The following is a 23,564-nucleotide window of genomic DNA, read 5'->3' on the forward strand; positions in this document are numbered from 1 at the left end:
GGGGATCTCTGCTCTCTGTTTCTGACACTCAGATACTGGTGACCTGACAGCAGAGGGGTTTCATCCCCATTGGGGTATTAACCCCCAAATGTTTCCAAATGTTCTTTAGGAGTTTACCCAACGTATTGTTTCTGTTTCCCAGACAGAGCATTGTGATGGTCCTCGTTGGTTCAGTCTCTGGGTAATGATTCCAGTGACTCTCCTTCCATATTAAGGGTTAAGGTGGGGGCACTGCCTTCAGCATTGTGGCTGGGGATGAGCACGGTTGCTGAAGGGTGTCAGCCCCTTTGATCTTCTCAAAGGTGAAACCCAGCATGGTTCACCAGACTCACTCATCATCAACCATGTCCTGGTGAATACAAAGCCCCATGTCCGTCGGTACACCAGAGGGACCCTCACCTTGGAGCAGGTCCAACCATTTACAGTCTGTGAAAGACTGCTTGAACTGTCATGTCTGTTCCATTTTAGGAACCACAGCAGTTAATTTGTGACAGCAAGCTTCTGCAAGGAACAATCTGATAATGATCAAATTGTCTTTATTTGTGACCTTAGTTGGTGAGAATTATGGATGAGGAGATGAGGCAACTCCATTACTGTTCTTTGAAATAATGCAATGTAGTTAGTTGCTGCGAAATGATAGTTTTATAAATAAAAATGGACTGGAAGGACTGGGGCCTTTTTCACTGGAGTGGAGGAGGCTGGGTGGTGACCTTTTTGAGGTTTATAAGATCATGAGCGGTACGGGTGAGGTCATTTCTCTCGGGTGTCTGTTCAAAACCTGGGTGCATGTTTTTAAGGTGAGAGGAGAAATATTTTAAAAGAACATGAGGGCTAAGTTTTTAATAGAAATGAGGCAAATATTTTACACAGAGAGTAGTTTGTGTGTGGAATAAATTATTGTAATTTTTCTAATGTCTTTAATATTGAATACAGACTGAAAACTGGAGTGGTCATAAGCCCTCAAACAAAACATCTTGAGTTTGCTTTTATGGCTTTTATTTTTGAAGTGCATTTCATTAAATATTGTTTTGTGAGGAACCGGAGCACACTCCCAGTTACTCAATCACAATTCACTTCTCCCTGATTTTTTTTCTGTCAGTTGAGTTTTTGTTTCTGCTTGAAATACTGAACTTGAATCAACATTATCCTCAACACTTGATGTTTTAACTTTCTTGATTTCAGATCATTCTATTCTTTCATTGGAAATTAATCCATTTTTTCTGTTAAACACGACTGATCAAAATAAATGTCTTCACAGTGAACTTTCACCATCTGGCTGACTGTAGTTTCACAAACTGGCTTCGTATATCCTGTTCCTCATTTAACTTCTTGTAGACATTGCATCACACACTTATTTCAATGTGAGAAACAAGAGCTGTGGGACTGACATCAAGAACTGAACTGACCTTTGAGAATAAAACGATGTGGATATTGATTCTCCTCATTTGTTCCATTCCCGGTGAGTGACCATCTGAGTTGTATATTCAGATAATCAATGTTTGTTGAAGTCCACTGTGTGGTTTATACTGAAGAAATGTTTAAATATTTGAAGGTACATATTCAGATAAAGTGAGAGCTTGTGACACAATGGTTACATTGTTCTTGCTGTGATAAATGCTGAGAGTTTGATTCTCACTCCAGCACATTTTGCAAAAGCATGTGTATTCTCACAAAGTCGAACAGATTCATTACCAACCTGTAAATCCATCTAACATGCCCAGTGCAGGGAGCAGGACTGGGTGAGGTTCCAGGTCAGCCTTACACAATGCAGAGTGACACCCCTCACATTACAGCGACTGGCTTCAGGCAAGTGACAAGCTGTAGAAAACAGACACAGCATGGACTTTGTCTACCCCATGTGTCTCTAAATATGGAAGTCTTGGAAGTTTAAAGGAACAAATATAAAAATACCTGAACAACATCACAAATATATCTTCTACTGAACATATTGCAATCCCATGTGACACAGTTCCCAAATACTTGACAGCTGCTTTATTAATTCTGAATTAAATCAAAATGGACCAAATAATGTTTCTTTTGAGTGAATAAAGCAGCACAATTATTTTAATTTTTCCAATGTTTTTAATGTTGAATATACACTGACAACTGGAGTTGTAATAAGCCCTCTAGGGAAACATTTTGAGTTGATTAAATATTGTTTTGTGAGGCTCAGTTGCAAAAGTAGATGGTTGGTTTATATTTCTCTTCACAGAAAAAGCCTTTTATCTTTCAGTCATGAACGTGAATCAAGTCGCTGACTCTCTTTCAATCCCACTGCTTTACACATTACAATGTAACACTAAAACTATTGTTCATCATTGCAATCTCTCCATTTATGAGCAAGGAATTGTCAAACACTCAAGATTAAAATTCCCAGTGTGGCATTACTCTAGGCTACAACTTCGGGAATTCTGTTACATGAAAACTTCCTGAAACATTTTGTGGCTCTAGCCCACCAAATTCATGTAGAATACTTCACGAGCAGAAACCTGAAGCATGAATCTCTCTGTTTTCACAACTCTCTTTCATTCAAGGCTTCCTTTTTCCAATGAGGTCTCTTTCTCCTGACTTTCATCAGCTTTACATATTCATGAACTGAATGCCTTTCTCTTCTCCCCTCCACCTTAGATTTCAATTCCATTCTGTCATTTTACTCAAGAATTGTTCTCCACAAAAAGGGTGGTTCTCCCAACAAGATTGTTGGTCTGGTATTTATTGAAGTAAAGTCTCCCCAGTCATCAACACGCTGTTCCTCTTCCACACCAGGAAACAACATTGCTGCAATTTAAGCACTATCTCATGAAACATCTCTCTGGTACAGTCAGTAAATTATTTAGGTTATTTTACACTCCTTACACTGACAACAATGTGTGATTACAAACCATCCTGCCTTTACTGCCCTCAGGGTCCTACACATTGATCTCTCTCTCCCATCATGAACTATCCCTTGCCGAACTCCAATTCTCTTCCTCTCCCACTTGAGGACTGTCATCATCTTGCCTGGGTCACCTGTTGTATCTACACGTTGAGCCCTGAAAATGCAGCCCCTGAGCCCACCATGAGTCTACACACACCCCTCTCATCCCTGGATTAATCCCTTGCTCTCCGGTCAGAGGAAGGATCCATCAGCACCTGTGCCCTTCATCACACTGATCCCCAGCCGACTCCAACCCAAGCCCATCACTCAGGCTGCTCTCCGGGGGATGAGGCAACATTTCAATGATGTCACACATGGTGGAGTTAGAGCCCACAGCGGGCAGCACAAGCCCAATTTCAAGATTGTTGCAAAGCTCGACCGGTGGGGAAAGAAAATATCCCGACTGTTTCAATAATTCATAGAATCATAGAGATGTACAGCATGGAAACAGACCCTTCGGTCCAACCCGTCCACGCCGACCAGATATCCCAACCAAATCTAGTCCAACCTGCCAACGCCTAGCCCATATCCCTCCAAAGCCTTCCCAATCATATACCCATCCAAATATCTCTTCAATGTTGTAATTGTACCAGCCTCCACTGCATCCTGGTGGCTCATTCCATACACATACCACCCTCTGCGTGAAAACGTTGCCCCTTAGGTTTCTTTTATATCTTTCCCCTCTCACCCTAAAACTATGCCCTCTAGTTTTGGACACCCTGACCCCAGGGAAAAGACTTTGTCTATTTAACCTATCCATGCTCCTCATAATTTTGTAAACCTCTATAAGGTCCCCCCTCTGTCTCCGACGCTCAAGGGAAAATGGCCCCAGCCTGTTCAGCCTCTCCCTCTAGCTCAGATCCTCAACCCTGGCAACATCCTTGTAAATTTTTCTGAACCCTTTCAAGTTTCACAACATCTTTCCAATAGGAAGGAGACCAGAATTGTATGCAATATTCCAACAGTGACCTAACCAATGTCCTGTACAGCTGCAACATGACCTCCCAACTCCTGTACTCAATACTCTGACCAATAAAGGAAAGCATACCAAATGCCTTCTTCGCTATCCTTTCTACCTGCGACTCCACTTTCAAGGAGCTATGAACCTGCACTCCAAGGTCTCTTTGTTCTGCAACACTCCCTAGGACCTTACCATTAAGTGTACAAGTCCTGCTAAGATTTGCTTTCCCAAAATGCAGCACCTCACATTTATCTGAATTAAACTCCATCTGCCACTTCTCAGCTCATTGGCCCATCTGGTCCAGATCCTGTTGTAATCTGAGGTAACCCTCTTCGCTGTCCACTACACCTCCAATTTTGGTGTCATCTACAAACTTACCAACTGTACCTCTTGTGCTTGTATCCAAATCATTTATTTAAATGACAAAAAGTAGAGGGCCCAGCACTGATCCTTGTGGCACTTCACTGGTCATAGGCCTCCAGTCTGAAAAGCAACCCTCCACCAACACCCTCTGTCTTCTACCTTTGAGCCAGTTCTGTGTCCAAATGGCTAGTTCTCCCTGTATTCCATGAGATCTAACCTTGCTAATCAGTCTCCCATGGAGAACCTTGTCGAATGTCCTCCTGAAGTCAATATAGATCATATCTACTGCTCTGCGCTCATCAATCTTCTTTGTTATTTCTTCAAAAAACTCAATCAAGTATGTGAGACATGATTTCTCATGCACAAAAGCCATGTTGACTATCCCGAATCAATCCTGGCCTTTTCAAATACATATACATCCTGTCCGTCAGGATTCCCTCCAACAACTTGCCCACCACCGAAATCAAGCACACTGGTCTATAGTTCCCTGGCTTGTCTTTAGCACCCTTCTTAAACAGTGGCACCACCTTTGCCAACCTCTAGTCTTCCGGCACCTCACCTGTGACTATTGATGATACAAATATCTCAGCAAGAGGCCCAGCAATCTCTTTTCTAGCTTCCTACAGAATTCTCGGGGACACCTGATCAGGTCCTGGGGATTTATCCACCTTTAACCTTTTCAAGACATCCGGCACTTCCTCCTCTGCAATCTGGACATTTTGCAAGATGTCACCATCTCTTTCCCTACTTTCTATATCTTCCATATCTTTTTCCACAGTAAATACTGATGCAAAATATTCATTTAGTATCTCCCCCATTTTCTGCAGCTCCACACAAAGGCCACCTTGCTGATCGTTGTGGGGCCCTATTCTCTCCCTAGTTATCCTTTTGTCCTTAATATATTTGTAAAACCCCTTTGGATTCTCCTTAATTCTATATGCCAAAGTTATCTCATGTCCCCGTTTTGCCCTCCTGATTTCCCTTTTTAGTATACTCCTACTTTCTTTTTACTCATCTAAGGATTCACTCGATCTATCCTGTCCATACCTGACATATGCTTCCTTCTTTTTCTTAACCAATTTTCTTTAGTCATCCAGAATTCCCTTTCACCCTGAAAATGTGTTGCTGGTTAAAGCACAGCAGGTCAGGCAGCATCCAAGGAACAGGAAATTCGACGTTTCGGGCACAAGCCCTTCATCAGGAATGAGGAAAGTGTGTCCAGCAGGCTAAGATAAAAGGTAGGGAGGAGGGACTTGGGGGAGGGGCGATGGAGATGTGATAGGTGGAAGGAGGTCAAGGTGAGGGTGATAGGGCGGAGTGGGGTGGGGACAGAGAGGTTACGAAGAGGATTGCAGGTTAGGAGGGCGGTGCTGAGTTCAAGGGAATCGACTGAGACAAGGTGGGGGGAGAGGAAATGAGGAAACTGGAGAAATTTGAGTTCATTCCTTGTGGTTGGAGGGTTCCCAGGCGGAAGATGAGGCGCTCTTCCTCCAACCGTCGTGTTGTTATGTTCTGGCGATGGAGGAGTCCAAGGACCTGCATGTCCTCGGTGGAGTGGGAGGGGCAGTTAAAATGTTGAGCCACCGGGTGGTTGGGTTGGTTGGTCCGGGCGTCCCAGAGGTGTTCCCTGAAGCGTTCCGCAAGTAGGCGACTCGTCTCCCCAATGTAGAGGAGGCCACTTCGGGTGCAGCGGATGCAATAGATGATGTGTGTGGAGGTGCAGGTGAATTGGTGGTGGATATGGAAGGATCCCTTGAGGCCTTGGAGAGAGGTAAGGGAGGAGGTGTGGGCGCAAGTTTTGCATTTCCTGCGGTTGTATGGGAAGGTGCCAGGAGTGGAGGTTGTGTTGGTGGGGGGTGTGGAACTGAAAAGGGAGTTACGGAGGGAATGGTCTTTCCGGAACGCTGATAGGGGAGGGGAGGGAAATATATCCCTGGTGGTGGGGTCCGTTTGGAGGTGGTGGAAATGACGGCGGATGATACGCTGTATACGGCGGTTGGTGTGGTGGTAGGTGAGAACCAGTGGGGTTCTGTCCTGGTGGCGGTTGGAGGGGCGGGGCTCAAGGGTGGAGGAGCGGGAAGTGGAGGAGATGCGGTGGAGGGCATCGTCGATCACGTCTGGGGGGAATCTGCGGTCTTTGAAGAAGGAGGCCATCTGGGCTGTACGGTATTGGAACTGGTCCTCCTGGGAGCAGATGCGACGGAGACGAAGGAATTGGGAATATGGGATGGCGTTTCTACAGGGGGCAGGGTGGGAGGAGGTGTAGTCCAGATAGCTGTGGGAGTCAGTCGGTTTATAGTAGATGTCTGTGTTGATTCAGTCGCCCGAGATAGAAATGGAAAGGTCTAGGAAGGGGAGGGAGGAGTCTGAGACAGTCCAGGTGAATTTGAGGTCAGGGTGGAAGGTGTTGGTAAAGTGGATGAACTGTTCAACCTCCTCGTGGGAGCACGAGGCAGCGCCGATACAGTCATCGATGTAGCGGAGGAAAAGGTGGGGGGTGGTGCCAGTGTAGTTGCGGAAGATGGACTGTTCCACATATCCTACGAAGAGACAGGCATAGCTGGGGCCCATGTGGGTGCCCATGGCAATTCCTTTAGTTTGGAGGAAGTGGGAGGATTGGAAAGAGAAACTGTTCAGAGTGAGGACCAGTTCAGTCAGTCGAAGGAGGGTGTCAGTGGAAGGGTACTAGTTGGTGTGGCGGGAAAGGAAGAAGCGGAGGGCTTTGAGTCCTTCGTGATGGGGGATGGAGGTGTACAGGGACTGGATGTCCATTGTGAAGATAAGGCGATGGGGACCCAGGAAGCGAAAATCATGGAGGAGGTGGAGGGCATGGATGGTGTCCCGAACATAGGTGGGGAGTTCTTGGACTAAGAGGGACAGAACCGTGTCGAGGTACGCGGAGATGAGTTCGGTGGGGCAGGAGCAGGCTGTGACAATGGGTCGGCCGGGGCAGTCAGATTTGTGGATTTTGGGCAGGAGGTAGAAACGGGCGGTGTGGGGTTGTGGGTCTATGAGGTTGGAGGCGGTGGATGGAAGATCCCCTGAGGTGATGAGGTTATGGATGGTCTGGGAGATGATGGTTTGGTGGTGGGAGGTGGGTTTATGGTCAAGGGGGCAGTAAGAGGAGGCGTCCGCGAGCTGGCGTTTGGCCTCAGCGGTATAAAGGTCGGTGCGCCAAACTACTACCGTGCCTCCCTTGTCGGCCGGTTTGATGGTGAGGTTGGGGTTGGAGTGGAGGGAGTGTCACCCTGACAGGAATATACTTTCTCGGGATTCTTGGTATCTCTTTTCTGAAAGCTTACCATTTTCCAGTTGTCCCTTTACCTGCGAACATCTGCCTCCAATCAGCGTTTGAAAGTTCTTGCCTAATACTGTCAAAATTGGCCTTTCTCCAATTTAGAACTTCAACTTTTGGATGTGGCCCATCCTTTTTCATCACTATTTTTAAACGAATAGAATTATGGTCGCTGGCCCCAAAGTGCTCCCCCACTGACACCTCAGTCACCTTCCCTGCCTTATTTCCCAAGAGTAGGCCAGGTTTTGCACCTTCTCTCGTAGGTACACCCACATACTGAATCAGAAAATTGTCTTGTACACACTTAAGAAATTCCTCTCCATTTAAATCTTTAACACTATGGCAGTGCCAAGTCGATGTTTAAAAAGTTAAAATTCCCTACCATAACCACCCTATTATTCTTACAGATAAGATCTCCTGACAAGTTTGTTTCTCAATTTCCCTCTGACTACTGCGAGGTCTATAATACAATCCCAATAGAATGATCATCCCTTTCTTATTTCCCAGTTCCACCCAAATAATTTCCCTGGATGTATTTCCGGGAATATCCTTCCTTAGCACAGCTGTAATGCTATCCCTAATCAAAAATGGCAATAGCCTTCCTCTCTTGCCTACCTTTTTATCCTTCCTGTAGCATTTGTATCCTGGAACATTTAGCTGCCAGTCCTGCCCATCCCTCAGCCATGTTTCCGTAATTGCTATGATATCCCAGCCCCATGTTTCTAACCATGCTCTGAGTTCATCTGCCTTCCCTGTTAGGCCCCTTGCATTGAAACAAATGCAGTTTCATTTATTAGTCCTAACTTTTCCCTGCCTGCCCTGACTGTTTGACTCACTTCTGTTCTCAGCTGTACCAGTCTCAGATTGATCTCTTCCAACCCTCCCCCCCCCGCCCCCACCTTGCTAGTTTAAATCCTTTCAATCAGTTCTAGCAAATTTCCCTGCCAGTATATTCGACCCCTTCCAATTCAGGTGCAATCCTTCTTCTTGTACAGGTCACTTCTACCCCAAAAGAGATTCCAATGATCAAAAAATGTGAATGCTTCTCCCATACACCAGCTCCTCAGTCATGCATTCATCTGCTCTATCCTCCTATTCCTACCCTCACTAGCTTATAGCACTGGGAGTAATGCACTTATAACTACCGTTGATGACCTCCTTTTTAAATTTTTGCCTAACTCTCTGTAATCTCCCTTCAGAATCTCAACCTTTTCCCTTCCAATGTCATTGGTTCCAAAGTGGACAATGACCTCCTGCTGGCCCCTCTCCCCCATGAGAACATTCTGCACCCTCTCTGAGACATCCTCGATCCTGGCACCAGGGAAACAACACACCATTCTGCTTTTTCTCTGCTGGCCACAGAAATGTCTGTCTGTACTTCTCACTACAGAATCCCCTAACACAACTGACCTCTTGGAAGCCAACGAACCCCTCGTTGCATTAGAGCCAGTCTCAATACCAGATACTTGGTTGTTTGTGTTACATTCCCCTGAGAATCCATCACCCCCTACATTTTCCAAAACAGCATACCTGTTTGAAATGGGTATATCCACAAAAGAATCCTGCTCTAGCTGCCTACCTCTCTTACTCTTCCATCTATGTGACTGTATCTGAGACTTTCCCCCCTTTCTATAACTGCCATCCATCACATATTGTTGCTATTGCAAATTCTTCATCGCTTCTATTTGTCTCTCCAACCGATCCACTCGACCTGATAAGATTCGCATCCAACAGCATTTATGGCAGATATAATCCGCAGTAACCCTTAAACTCCCACATCTGACAAGAAGTACATATCACAGAAAGGCCATTTTTGTTCCTTCACAATCTACAGACCCAGAAAATAACACTGTCTTATTCCTTGAATAAGACTGCCCCATGTTAAATTAATAGCTATGGCTTATATTTTAAGTTTAATCAAGAGGCTTATCTACAAAACCATATAATCAAGAAAGAATCCACTGTACCCACTACTGCAGCCTTTCACTTGGACAGGCTTAAAACAACAATTACCTTCTCTGATTGTGTGCTGTGAACTTCGCCCAACAGTTCCTCCAAGATTCGTTGTGAATTTCACTGTTTGTTAATTTTCCCAGATGCACTGCGATGTCCAGCGATACACGAATTCAAACAGCAAAGGCAGTAACTGTGCAGGTTTTCTCTCTCTCTCTCTCTCTCTCTCTCCTGCACTGTCCTCACCATGTGCTTCCTTTGTCTGCTCTTCTCCCTTTTAAACTGCTGTTGTTTTGACTTTTTTTTCCAAAGTTCCAACAGAATGCAACAGCAGATAAACAATAATTGCTGCTTCTGGAATTCGAGGAAATCATCTCCAACACCTAAAATACCTCAAAAAAAGGAGCAGCTCTTACAGCCAGAAATGTTTCCCGTCCTGGGAATTTGGAACATCCTGAGGCTGTGACAAAGGATTGCCTTCATCATGAACTCGATGGAATGTAGCTAATTAAAATGTTAATGTTTATATTAAGCAATTCAATCCAGTCAAATTTATCAATTCGTTTCTGCTCAGTTTCAGGTGCTTTATGGGCAGAGAAAGATGTAACGGGAATTTTGGGAAGAGCGATCACAATATCTTGTCACTACGAAGCATGGTGGTACCAGTCATACGTGAAATATTGGTGTCACGGATGGACTCGTCAGTGTAAGGTTATAGCAACGACAAATTGGCGAAATGGGAGAATATCAATCACTGATAACAAAACACAAGGAATATTTCTTGTCACACTGAAGAATCTTCAATGGAGGGATGCCGGACGATACAGCTGTGGGATTGAGATTTCTGGTATTGAGCTTGACCTCATGTTTAATGTAAATCTGCACATCTCTGAAGGTAAATGTCTCATTGATCTTTTAAAAAGATACTCTCTGCTGATATATCTTCTCAATGTTTTATCCAGGAAGAAAAGTGACAAAGAGTTGGAGGATATTTGATTTCTCAATAATTGTTTCTTTCCCACAGAAACCGTCTCTGTTCCTGGACTTCAATTTTTATCCCAACCAAAAATCTCATGGTTTGGGGTTTCAGTGACAGTCTCCTGTGAGTCTGCCCGAGGATCCCTCCCCATTCACTACACATGGTCTGAGAAGATGCCATCACAAGATTCAATGATCTCTGACACCAATAAACTGGATCTACATTGTCAATCCTTCACACAGCAACATCATCAATATTACTGCACAGCCTCAAATACTCAGGGAACAAAACCCAGTGAAATTGTTCATGTGTCAGTCAACAATGTAAGAGAGAAGAACTGCAGTTATAGGATACAGATCAACAGCATCGGTAAGTGTGATGCAAACAATGTTTGTTTATTATCTCCGTCTGGGAAACTGTAATTGATAAAATGCACTCCATTTGTTTCTTCATCATTTCTGAACAAATCCAATGGTTTGCACTGTAGTTAGAAAATGTGGAGGTCCAAAAAATACTAACCACATCATGTAGAAACATTGGAACAACTCCAATAATCCCCGCAAAATTAAAACAGCATTTGATTGATGGACAATTTGCATTTTTCTAACAAATGGAATTTTAAATTCAGTCCATGACTGTTGTGCCCAGATTTAGGGCTGATATTGGGGATAGAGTGGCGATCAGTTGTACAATGAAATACCTGTAAATATTGCCTGCAGTCATTTCCTGATCTGATCTGTTTGAGCTGTCAGAGAAGAAGCAAGTCAGCATCAAGTCGAAGTGACCCACGGGAACTGTATTTGGAACTATCAGCAGCAGCTCATGTGGCTGCACTCTCACTTTTGATGCCAGCATGTTGGGGGTTCCAGTTCCCCTTCGGGGTTAAAATCCAGCTGGATCCCACTGCCCAGCAGAGAGAAGTAATGCTGTGCTGTGGCAGGTGAGACAGTGTCGATGAGGTGAGAAACTGAGAACCTGTTCCCCCTTTAGGAATGGCACCATTTGTAAACTATTTACAGAATAGAGTCATAGAGTCATAGAGATGTACAGCATGGAAACAGACCCTTTGATTCAACGCGTCCAGACCGACTAGATATCCCAATCCAATCTAGTCCCACCTGCCAGCACCAGGCCCATATCCCTCCAAACCCTTCCTATTCATATACCCATCCAAATGCCTCTTAAATGTTGCAAATGTCCCAGCCTCCACTACTTACTCTGGCTGCACATTTATTCCATGTACCATCCTCTGTGTGCAAAGGTTACCCCTTAGGTCTCTTTTATATCTTTCCCCTCTCACCCTAAACCTATGCTCTCTAGTTCAGGACTCCCCCACCCCAGGGAAAAGTCTTTGTCTGTTTATCCTATCCATACCCCTCATAATGTTGGAAACCTCTATAAGGTCACCCCTCAGTCTATGACGCTCCAGGGAAAATAATCCCAGCCTGTTCAGCCTCTCTCTATAGTTCAAATCCTCCAACCCTGACAACATTCTTGTAAATCTTTTCTGAACCTTTTCAAGTTTCACAACATCTTTCCGATAGAAAGACAACCAAAATTGCAGACAATATTCCAGCAGAAGCCGAACCAATACCCTGCACAGCTGCATCATGACCTCCCAACTACTGTACTCAATACTCTGACCAAGAAAAGGAAACATATCAAATGCCTTCTTCTCTATCCAATCTACCTGCAACTCCACTTGCAAGGAGCTATGAATCTGCACGCTAAGGTCTCTTTGTTCAGCAACACTCTCGACGACCTCACCAGTCCTACTAAGATTTGCTTTCCAAAAATGCAGCATCTCGCATTTATCTGAATTAAACTCGATCTGCCACTTCTCAGCCCATTGGCCCATCTGATCAAGATCCTGTTGTAATCTGAGATAACCTTCTTCACTGTCCACTACACCTCCAATTTTGGTGTCATCTGAAAACTTACTAACTATACCTCTTATGCTTGTATCCAAATCATTTATGTAAATGACAAAAAGTAGACACCCCAGCACCGATCCTTGTGGCACTCCACTGGTCACAGGCCTCCAGTCTGAAAAACAACCCTCCACCACTACCCTCTGTCTTCTACCTTTGAGCTAGTTCTGTATCCAAATGGCTAGTTCTCTCTGTATTCCATGAGATCTAACCTTGCTAATCAATCTCCCATGGGGAAACGTGTCAAAAACTTTACTGAAGTCCATGTAGATCACATCTACCACTCTGCCTTCATCAATCCTCTTTGTTACTTTTTTCAAAAACCTCAATCAAGTTTGTGAGACATGATTTCCCACTCACAAAGCCATGTTGATTATCCCTAATCAGACCTTGCCTTTCCAAATACTTGCATATCCTCTCCCTCAGGATTCCCTCCAACAACTTGCCCACCACTGACATCAGGCTCACTGGTTATAGATCCCTGGCTTGTCCTTACTAACCTTCTTAAACAGTGGCACCATGTGAGCCAACCTCCAGTCTCCTGGCACCTCACCTGTGACTATTGATGATCCAAAAATCTCAGCAAGAGGCCCAGCAATCACTTCTCTAGCTTCCCACAGAGTTCTAGGGTACACCTGATCAGGTCCTGGAGATTTATTTGCCTTTATGCATTTCAAGACATCCTGCACTTCCTCCTCTGTAATATGGACATTTTGCAAGGTGTCACCATTTACTTCGCTACCTTCTATATCTTCCATAACCTTTTCCACAGTAAATACTGATACAAAATACTCATTGAGTATCTCCCCCATTTTCTGCAGCTCCACACAAAGCCCGCCGAGCTGAGCTTTGAGGGGCCCTATTCACTCCCGAGTTATCCTTTTGTCCTTAATGTATTGTAAAAGCTCTTTGGATTCCACTTAACTCTATTTGCCAAAGCTATTTCATTTCCCGTTTTTACCCTTCTGATTTCCCTCTTAAGTATACTCCTACTACCTTTATACTCTTCTCAGGATTCACTCAATCTGTCTTGTCTATTCCTTACATATGCTTCCTTCTTTTTCTTAAGCAACCCCACAATTTCTTTAGTCATCGAGCATTCCCTATACCTACCAGCCTTTCCTTTCACCCATACAGGAATGTACTTTCTCTGGATTCTCGTTATCTCATTTCTGAAGGCTTCCTATTTTCCAGCCGTCCCTTTACTTGCGAACATCTGCCCCTAATCAGCTTCCGAAAGTTCTTGCCTAATACTGTCAAAATTGGACTTTCTCCAATTTAGTACTTCAACTTTTAGATCTGGTCTATCCTTTTCCATCACTCTTAAATCTGGAATTATGGTCGCTGGCCACAAAGTGCTCCCCTACTGACACTTCAGTCACCTGCCCTGCCTTATTTCACAAGAGTAGTCAGGTTTTGCACATTCTCTGATAGGTACATCCACATACTGAATCATAAAATTGTCTTGTCCGCACTTAACAAATTCCTCTCCATCTAAACCCTTAACACTATGGCAGTCCCAGTCTATGTTTGGAAAGTTAAAGTCCCCTACCATAACCACCCACTATTCTTACAGAAAGCTGAGATCTCCTGACAAGTTTGTTACTCAATTTCCCTCTGACTGTTCAGGGGTCAATAATACAATCCAAATAAGGTTATCATCCCTTACTTATTTCTCAGTTTCCCCCAGATAACTTCCCTGGATGTATTTCCAGGAATATCCTCCCTCAGCACAGCTGTAAGGCTATCCCTTATCAAAAATGCCACACCCCCTCCTCTCTTGCCTCCCTTTCTATCCTTTCTGTAGCATTTGTATCCTGGAACATTAAGCTGCCAGTTCTGCCCATCCCTGAGCCATGTCCCTGTATTTGCTGTGATATTCCAGTCCCATGTTCCCAACGTTGCCCTGAGTTCATCTGCCTTCCCTGTTAGGCTCCTTGCATTGAAATAAATGCAGTTTAATTTAACAGTCCAACCTTCTTCTCTGCTTTGTCCCTGTCTGCCCTGACTGTTTGACTCACTTCTGTTCTCAACTGTACCAGTCTCAGATTGATCTCTTTCCTCACTATCTCCCTCAGTCCCACCCCACCACCCCCCACACCCCCCACCAGCCCCCACCCCCCCACCAACACCTTACTAGTTTAAATCCTCCCGACCAGCTCTAGCAAATTTCCCTGCCAGTGTATTAGTCCCCTTCCAATTCAGGAGAAATCCGTCCCTCTTGTCCAGGTCATTTCTACCCCAGAAGAGATTCCAATGATCCAAATGTGTGAATCCTTCACCCATACACCAGCTCCTCAGCCATTCATTCATCTGCTCTATCCTCCTAATCTTGCCCTCACTAGCTGGCAGCACTGGGAGTAATCCAGATATTACTACTCTCGAGGACCTCCATTTTAAATTCCTGCAAAACTCTCTGCAATCTCCCTTCTGAATCTTAACCGTTTCCCTTCCTATGTTGTTTTTTCCAACATGGACAATGACCTCATGCTGATACCTCTCCCCTGTGAGAACATTCTGCACCCCCTCTGAGACATCCTTGATCCTGGCACCAGGGAAGCAACACACCATTCTGCTTTCTCGCTGATGGCCACAGAAACATCTGTCTGTACCTCAGACTAGAGAGTCCCCTAACACAAGCGATCTCTTGGAACTCGACATACCCCTCATTGCATCAGAGCCAATCTCAATACCAGAAACTTGGCTGTTCTTGCTACATTCACCTGAGAATCCATCACCCCCTGCATTTTCCAAAACATCATACTTGTTTGAAATGGGGATAGTCACAGAAAACCCTGCATTACCTGCCTACCTCTCTTACCTTTCCTGGACATAACCCATCTATGGGACTGTATCTGCAACTTTTCCCCCTTCCTATAACTGCCATCCATTACACCTCCTTGCTCTTGTAAATTCTTCATTGCCCTTAACTGTCTCTCCAACCGATCCATTTGATCTGAAAGGATTTGCAACCGAAAGCATTTATTGCAGATATAATTCTCAGCAGCATGTAACTCTCTCAGAACGATCACATCCAACAGGAAGGGCATATCACTCTTCACAAGGCCATTTTTGCTTCTTCCAATTTGCAGACCCAGAAAATAGGACTGTCTTATTCCTCTCCTGCTCCAGGCTAACTTAATGCTTATATTTTTAAGATTAATCAAGAGACATATTTCAATAAAACATATAATCAGGAAAGAATCCAAACTACTCACTCCTGCAGACTTTCTGTCAGGACACACTTAAAAATATTCACTTATCTGTTTCTGAGCTGTGACCTCTCCCAAACAGGTTCCTCCAAGATTAGTTGTCAATTTCCCTGTCTGGTAATTTTCTCAGACGCACTATGATGTCCAGTAATACATCAATTCAAACAACAAAGGCAGTAACTGCGCAGGTTCACTGCTGTGTCAGTTAGCAGTGTGGGTTTCCTTTTCTGTCTCCCTGTCCTGCACTGACCTAACCAGGTGTTGCCTTTGTCTGTTCCTCCCCCTTTTAAAAGTGCTGCTAATTTGACATTTTTTGCCCAAAGTTCCAAAACAATGCAGCAGCACTTAAACAGTATTTGCTGCTCCTGGAATTCGAGGAGATCACCTTCAACACCTGAAATACCCCAAAAAAGGAGCAGCCTGTTACGGCCAGAAATTTTTCCCATCCTCCATCTTGGATTACCCAGAATCCTCTTTTTGCTGCCTTCCAACTGTTTTCTTTCTTCAAATGAGTACTTCACAGAATGGGAAGTATTTTGGGATCTCCTCAAATTCTCGAAAGCACCAAGACCCTTCTGTTTTATCAACGTCCTTCAGGCAATGATATCTGCCACCATTTCCAAGTCTGCTCCACATCAGACTCCAGTAATGTACTTTGCCCTTAACTGCCCACTTCAAATGGCTTAGAAAACCACTCAGTCAGGGGCAATTGGAATGGACAACAAAAGGTGTCCATTAAAGACTAAAAAAAAGAGTTCATAGTTTATTTGTTGCAGAAATGATTCACATTAAAAAAAACCCAATCCGTGTTGACTGTGTATTCCCTGGAGATGGGGGACCTCATCTGTCTGTCTCATGGATTCTCACACTTCAGGAGATGGAAAACCACTGGCGGGTTGTGTCGGTGTGAGGATGAGGTTTCACAGTATTCCTGCAGGCTCAGAAAACAGACCTCAAGAAGATGGAAGTGACCACTGTCTATGTCGGCAAGTGACAGCTCCATGTGAAACCCGTGGTTCTAAACTACTGGGATACCTGGGATGGAGTTACCAGCCCAAACCCTTTAACAAACCCCAATGGAACACACCAACTCTCAGATTCAGGGAAAAATAACCGGGATCGTCATTGTGGGGAACTACAGGAGATGGGAGAGATACTGAACAAATATTTCACAGGAGTTTCTACAATGGAAAATGACATAGAGGCGAGGGAGCTCCAGGAAATAAATATTGATGTCATAAAACACAGTCCTTTTTATTCAAGAAGACGTTTTGGAGGTTTTAAAAATCATAAAAGTGGATAAATCACTGGGACCTGATCAAGTGTATCCGAGGATGGTGTGGAAAGTTGGGGAAGGGATTTGGGGCATCTCTAGCAGAGATATTTGCAACATCCACAGCCATGGGTGAGGTGCTGAAGGACTGGAGGGTGGTTAATGTTGTACCTTTATATAAGAAAGACTGTAAGGAGAAGCTTGGGAACTCTCGAGCTGTGATTCCGATATCTGTGCTGGGTTGGTTGTTGCAGTGGATTCTGAGAGAGAGGATTTACATACATTTGGAGAGTCAAGAGCTGATTTGGGATAGAGTGAGGGAAATCGTGCTGTCCAAACCTGACTGAGATATTTAATGAAGTAACCAAAACAATTGATGACAACACAGCAGTACACATTGTCTACACAGGCATTAATGACAGGGTTCCGCAGGGTAGACTAATCAGGAAAGTTAGATCACATGGGGTTCAGGGTGAGCTTGCCAATCAGATACAAATTTGGTTTGGGACAGGAGACAGAGGGTGGTCATGAAGGACGTTTCTTTGGACTGACGGCATGTGACGAGTGGTGTTTCACAGGGATCAGTGCAATTTGTATAAGCAATTTGGAGAAGAATTTAGGATGCATGGTTAATGAGTTTGTGAATGACACCAAATTTGGTGATATAGTCAACAGTGAAGATTATCTAAGATTACAAAGGCATTTTTATTAACTGGGTCATTGGGCTGCTCGGTGGCAGATGGAGTTTAATTTGGATAAATGTGAGGTATTGCATTTCGGTAAAACAAACAAGGGGAGGATTTATACAATTAATAGTCAGGCCTTGGGATGTGCTGGCAAACAGAGGGACCTTGGGGCTCAGGTGAAGCAGGTGTTTAGCACGTTTCTCTGCATTGCTCAGACCATTGAGTATCGGAGTTCGAACATCTTATTGTGGTTGTATAGGATGTTGCTGAGGCCACTCTTGGAGCACTGTGTACAATTCTGAACACTGAAACAGGAAGGTTATCATTCAACTGGAGAGGTTTCGATCTTCTCCTGAACATATCATAAGCCCATGTGACAGAGTTCCCAAACACTGAAGAGCAACATTATTAATTATGAATGAAATGAAAAAGAGCAAATAATGTTTCTTTTAAGTGAACATACCAGTATAATAATTTTAATTTTTCCAAAGTTTTTAATGTTGAACACACTCTGGAAACAGGAGTGGTAGTACCTCCTCAAACAAAACATCTTGCGTTTGCTTTTATTTCTTTTCTGTTTTGGAGTGCTGTTCATTAAATATTGTTTTGTGAGATTCAGTCACAAAAGTAGGTGGTTGGTTTATATTTCTCTTCTCACTAAAAGCCTTTTCCATTCAGTCTTTAACTTGAATGAAGTTGTTTACTCTCTTTCAATCTCATTGAATTACACATTACAGTGTAATACTACGATAACATTTTTGTTCATCATTGCCATCTCTCCATTTATAGTCAAGAAATTTTCAAACATTCAAAATTAAAATGCCCAATGTAACATTACTCTAGACTATGACTTAGTCAATTCTGTTGCAAGAAACCTTCCGGAAACATTTTGTGGCTGGAGCCCATGAATTTCATGCAGAATAATTCACGGACAGAAACCTGAAGTGTGCATCTCTCTGTTTTCACAATTCTCCTTTTTCCAAAGCTTCCTTTTTCCAATAAGATCACTGCTTTCTGACCTTCATCACCTTTAATCATTCATGTATCTATCTCCCTCTCTTCTCTCCCCACCACCTCTTCACTTACACTTAATATCCTTTCTGTCACTTTATTAAAGAATTGTACCCCACACAAAAGGCAATTCTCTCAACAAAATTGTTGGTCTGGTATTTATTGAACTAAAGTCTAGCCAGACTTCGACAGGCTCCTCCTCTTTCACACCAGAACCTAATGGCACAGCAATTTATACATTTTCTCATGAAGCATCTCTCTGGAAAGGTCAGTAACTTACTTTGAGGAGAAAGTGAGGACTGGGGATGCTGGAGATCAGAGTCGAGAGTGTGGTGCTGGAAAAACACAGCAGGTCAGTCAGCATCCGGAGAGCAGGTGGTGATTTTACCCTCCTTACATTCTCAGCAATATGTGATTACAAATAATCCTGCCCTTATTGCCATCAAGGTCCTGCACATTGATCTCTCTCCCACATTGTGAAACATCCCTGGCAGAAGCTGAAGTCTCTTTCTTTCCTACACAAGGGCTCACATCATCTTCCTGGGTCACCTGCTGTGTCTGCTCCTTGAGCCCTGAAAATGCAACCCCTGAGCCCACCATGAGTTGACACACACACCTCTCCTCAGTGGATGAAACCCTCCTTCTCAGGTCGGAGTAAGGACCCTTCAGCACCTGTGCCCTCCTTCACACTGATCCCCAGCCGACTCCAATCCAGGCCTGTCACTCAGGCTGCTCTCCGCGGTGGGGGGGAATTTGGCTCCGCGAGCCCAATTTCAAGTTTGTCCCAAAGCTCGACTAGGGAGGTAAGAAAATATCCCGACTGTTTCAATCATTCCCTGGGAATTTGGAACAGCCTGAGACTGTGATAATGGTTTATATGAATGATTACCTTCATCATGTACTGGATGGAGTGCAGCTGATTAACATGTATCTGTGTTTATTAAGTCATTTTTTCCAGTTAAATTTCTGAAATATTATCTCTTCAGTTTCAGATGTTTTAATGGCAGCGAAACACGTCACTGGAATTTTGGGAAGAGCGATCACAATATCTTGTTACTATGAAAATTGGTGGTACCAATCAAACATGAAATATTGGTGTCACGGAAGGAATCGTTCATGTAATATTATAGCAAAAACAGATTGGCCAAATGGGAGAATATCAATCACTGATAACAAAACACAAGGAATATTTCTTGTTGCAATGAAGAATCTTCAATGGGAAGATGCCGGATGGTACAGCTGTGGGATTCAGATTCCTGGTATTTACTCTGACCTCATGTTTAATGTAAATCTGCACATCTCTGAAGGTAAATGTCTCAGTGATTTTTACATTACTCTTTGCTGATATGTCTGATCAATATTTTAACCAGGAAGAAAATTGTTCAGGTTTTGGAGGATATTTGATTTTTGATATCACAATAATTGTTTCTTTCCCACAGAAGCCGTCTCTGTTCCTGGGCTTCGATTTTTATCCCAACCAAATGTCTCATGTTCTGGGGGTTCAGTGACAATCTCCTGTGAGTCTGCCCAGGGATCCCTCCCCATTCACTACACATGGTCTGAGAAGATGCCATCTCAAGATTCAAAGATCTCTTACACCAATAAACTGGATCTACATTGTCAATCCTTCGCACAGCAACATCATCAATATTACTGCACAGCCTCAAATACTCAGGGAACAAAACCCAGTGAAATTGTTCATGTGTCAGTCAACGATGTAAGAGAGAAGAACTGCAGTTATAGGATACAGATCAACAGCATCGGTAAGTGTGATGCACACAATATTTATTTATTATCTCTCTCTGGGAAACGTAATTGATAAAATGCACTCCATTTGTTTCATTGTCAGTTCTGAACAAAGACAATGGTTAGCACTGTACTTGGAAAATAAGCAGGTATATAAAATCCTGCCCACAGCGTGGAGAAACATTGCAACAACTCCATTGCTGCATTACAGCCATTTGCTTCCTTCAACCAAGTACATCACATGGTGGAGATACTAAACAAATATTTTGAATATTTTACTGTGGAGAAAGACATGGAGATTAGGGAACTCAGGGAAATAAACATTGACGTCTTGAAAATAGTCCACATTACAGAAGGGGAAGTGCTGATCGTCATAAAAAACTTAACGATGGATAAATCTCCAGGAACCGACCAAGTGTCTCCTAGAACAGTGCGTGTAATTTGGGAAGAAACTGTAGGGCCTCATAGCAGAGATATTTGTGTCACTCGCAGTCATGGTGAGGTACTGGAGGAATGGAAGGTGGCTAATATTATGCCTTAATTTAGGAAAGGCTGTATGGAGAAGCCTGAGAATTATAGGCCTGAATCTGACATCAGTGGTGGGTAAGTTGTTGAAGGGGATTTTGAGAGATCCGATTTTCAGGCATTTAGAGAGGCAAGAACTGATTCAGGATAGTATGTGGGAAATCGTGCGTTCTAAACTTGATTGAGTTTTTTGAGAATGTGGCCAAAAATATTGCGAGTGTAGAGCAGTAGATGTTATCTATATGGATTTTAGTAACAAAGGATCTACATGGTAGACTAATTCATAAAGTTCGATCTCATGGAATTCAGGCTGAGCTTGTCCATAGAATACAAAATCAGCTTAACGTCAGGAGACAGAGCGTGGTTGTGGAGGGTCATTTGTTTGGATTGGAAGCCTTTGACTAGTGGTGTTCCACAGGGATCGGTGTTAATTATATAAACAATATGAATGACAATTTAGATGGCATGTTTCGTAAGTTTATGAATGACACCAAAATTGGCGATATTGTTGACAGTGACAAAAGTTATCTATGATTACAAAGGGATGTTGATCAATTGGGTCAATGTGCTGAGGATTGGCAGATGGAGTTTATTTTGAGGAATGTGGGGTAGCCTTTTGGTAAAACAAAACAGGACGGGAGTTACACAATTAAAAGTACGGCCTGGGGTCGTGTTGTCAAACAGAGTGACCCTGGGGATCTTTGATATTTGCATCACAGGTAGAGAGGATGGTTAAGAAGGTATTTAACATGCTTACTCTCATTGCTCAGACCGTTGAGCGTAGGAGTTGGAATATTGCGTTGAGCTTGTACAGAATGATGCTGAGACCACTTTTGGTTTCATGTGTACAGTTCGAGTCACCGTGCTTCAGGAAGGTTATTATTAAATTGAAGAGGTTTCAGAAAAGATCTACTAAGATGTTGCTGTGACTGGAAGGTTTGAGTGATAGGGATAAGCTGAGACTTTTTCCCTGGAGCGGAGGAGGTTGGGAGGTGACTTTATCGAGGTTTTTAAAATCATGAGGGGTAGGTGATAAGGTGTTTAGCAAAGGTTTCTTTCACGAGACTGGGAAAGTTCAAAGTGAGTGGTCATGTTTTCACAGTGAGAGGAGACAGATCTGAAAGGAATCTAAGGGATAATATTTTCATGCAGAGGGTGCTTTATGTGTGGAATGAAATGCCAGAGAACATGGGAGATGAAGGGGCAGTTGCAACATCAAAAAGACATTTGGATCAATACATAAATAAGAAAGATTTGGAGGGAAATGTGCCAGATGCAAGCAAGTGGGACTGGTTTATTTGAGAAACGTTTTCAGCACGGACGTATTAAACTGATGGGTCTATTTCTGTGCCATATGTGTCTTTGACACTGAATGGGATAGTGAAGGGCAAGGTGTTGGGGGTTGTTGGTTTTTCAATTATAGTCAGTTTTGTCACAAATGTTTATTTCCCAACGAAGCCATCTCTGTTTCTGGACTTCGATTTTAATCCCAACCAAATGTCTCATTTCTGGGGGTTCAGTGACAGTCTCCTGTGAGTCTGCCCAGGGATCCCTCCCCATTCATTACACATGGTCTGAGAAGACCTCATCTCAAGATTCAAAGATCTCTGACACCAATAAACTGGATCTACATTGTCAATCCTTCACACAGCAACATCATCAATATTACTGCACAGCCTCAAATACTCAGGGAACAAAACCCAGTGAAATGGTTCATGTCTCAGTTCCCAGTGTAGCAGGGAGGGGCTGCAGTTCCATGATATAAATCAGCAGCATCGGTAAGTTTCCTACAAACACTGAGGCTGACACATTCATTCAATGTCTATTCAAACTGCTCATTGGTTAAGTTTCTTTCATACTTACAAATAAGTGCACCTCATCACATTATGTCTCTATGATATTTGAACAATTTTGAACAAGGTGTTAACTTATTCATGAGAATGGACAAGATTGTAATAAAGCTTCAGAGAATGCATGCGTGCTTCACTCCAGCTTTGTGTTACATCTCACAGCTTGTGTATGTTATACCTTGAAGAGATAAAGTCATCATTATATCACAGCATGTGACCTGAGGGGATAATGGTGTCAGACTCCATCTTAGTTAGGGTCACATGAGGCATGACATGCTGATGGACGGGTGTCACTGTTTGTAATTGAATACCTCAGTTTCAACCCAGATCCTGAAGTGTCTCTGGCTGTGAGATATGTTTCGTCAGATGCTGGTGTAAATATCTGTTGATTTGTCAGTCCTACAAAATCCACGCCTTGTTCTCATGTAACAGGAGCTAACGTAAAGATGACATCATTGGGTCTAAATACAATAGTGGAGGCAAAGGTCCCAGTGGAAGCTCACCCAGCAATCACAGGATATTACTGGGCAGAGCAGGGGCTGCTGGATCCCCCAGGAATACATTGTCCAGTGGGAGCAGTGACCAGCTCAGTGGCTGGAACTTTCTTTTATGTTTGACAAGGATGAGAAAGGGGAATATAGTCTCACCAACTTCAGGCTTTCAAATGCTTTAATAAAAATACAGGAGCATTAATGTCCGGGTGAGGAACAAAATACAAGTTTTAGGCAAACTCGGTCACTACCACATCTCTCCAGACAGGGGGGGTTAGAGACAAATGAATTCAACAAAAATCCATGATTCACAACAAGTCCTGAGGTTCCATTGGTGAGGAGAGCTCTCTTGGTTGTCTGTCACTGAGACT

The 23,564-nt window shown here is 43.4% G+C and overlaps 1 protein-coding gene across 1 annotated transcript in view; it reads left to right on the forward strand.

Moving 5' to 3' along the window:
• Positions 1-1,375: 1,375 nt before the first annotated feature.
• LOC132828092 (uncharacterized) overlaps positions 1,376-23,564 on the forward strand; it is a 110,104-nt gene continuing 87,915 nt past the window's right edge. Inside the window, exons 1-4 of the mRNA XM_060845002.1 lie at positions 1,376-1,459; positions 10,064-10,384; positions 10,514-10,837; positions 19,568-19,888. Of these exons, the coding sequence (XP_060700985.1) occupies positions 1,423-1,459; positions 10,064-10,384; positions 10,514-10,837; positions 19,568-19,888 (1,003 nt within the window). The 5' untranslated portion in view covers positions 1,376-1,422. The remainder of the gene's footprint in view (positions 1,460-10,063; positions 10,385-10,513; positions 10,838-19,567; positions 19,889-23,564) is intronic.

This window comes from Hemiscyllium ocellatum, chromosome 26, assembly GCF_020745735.1.
Source record: "Hemiscyllium ocellatum isolate sHemOce1 chromosome 26, sHemOce1.pat.X.cur, whole genome shotgun sequence".
NCBI classification, from domain to species: Eukaryota; Metazoa; Chordata; class Chondrichthyes; order Orectolobiformes; family Hemiscylliidae; genus Hemiscyllium; species Hemiscyllium ocellatum.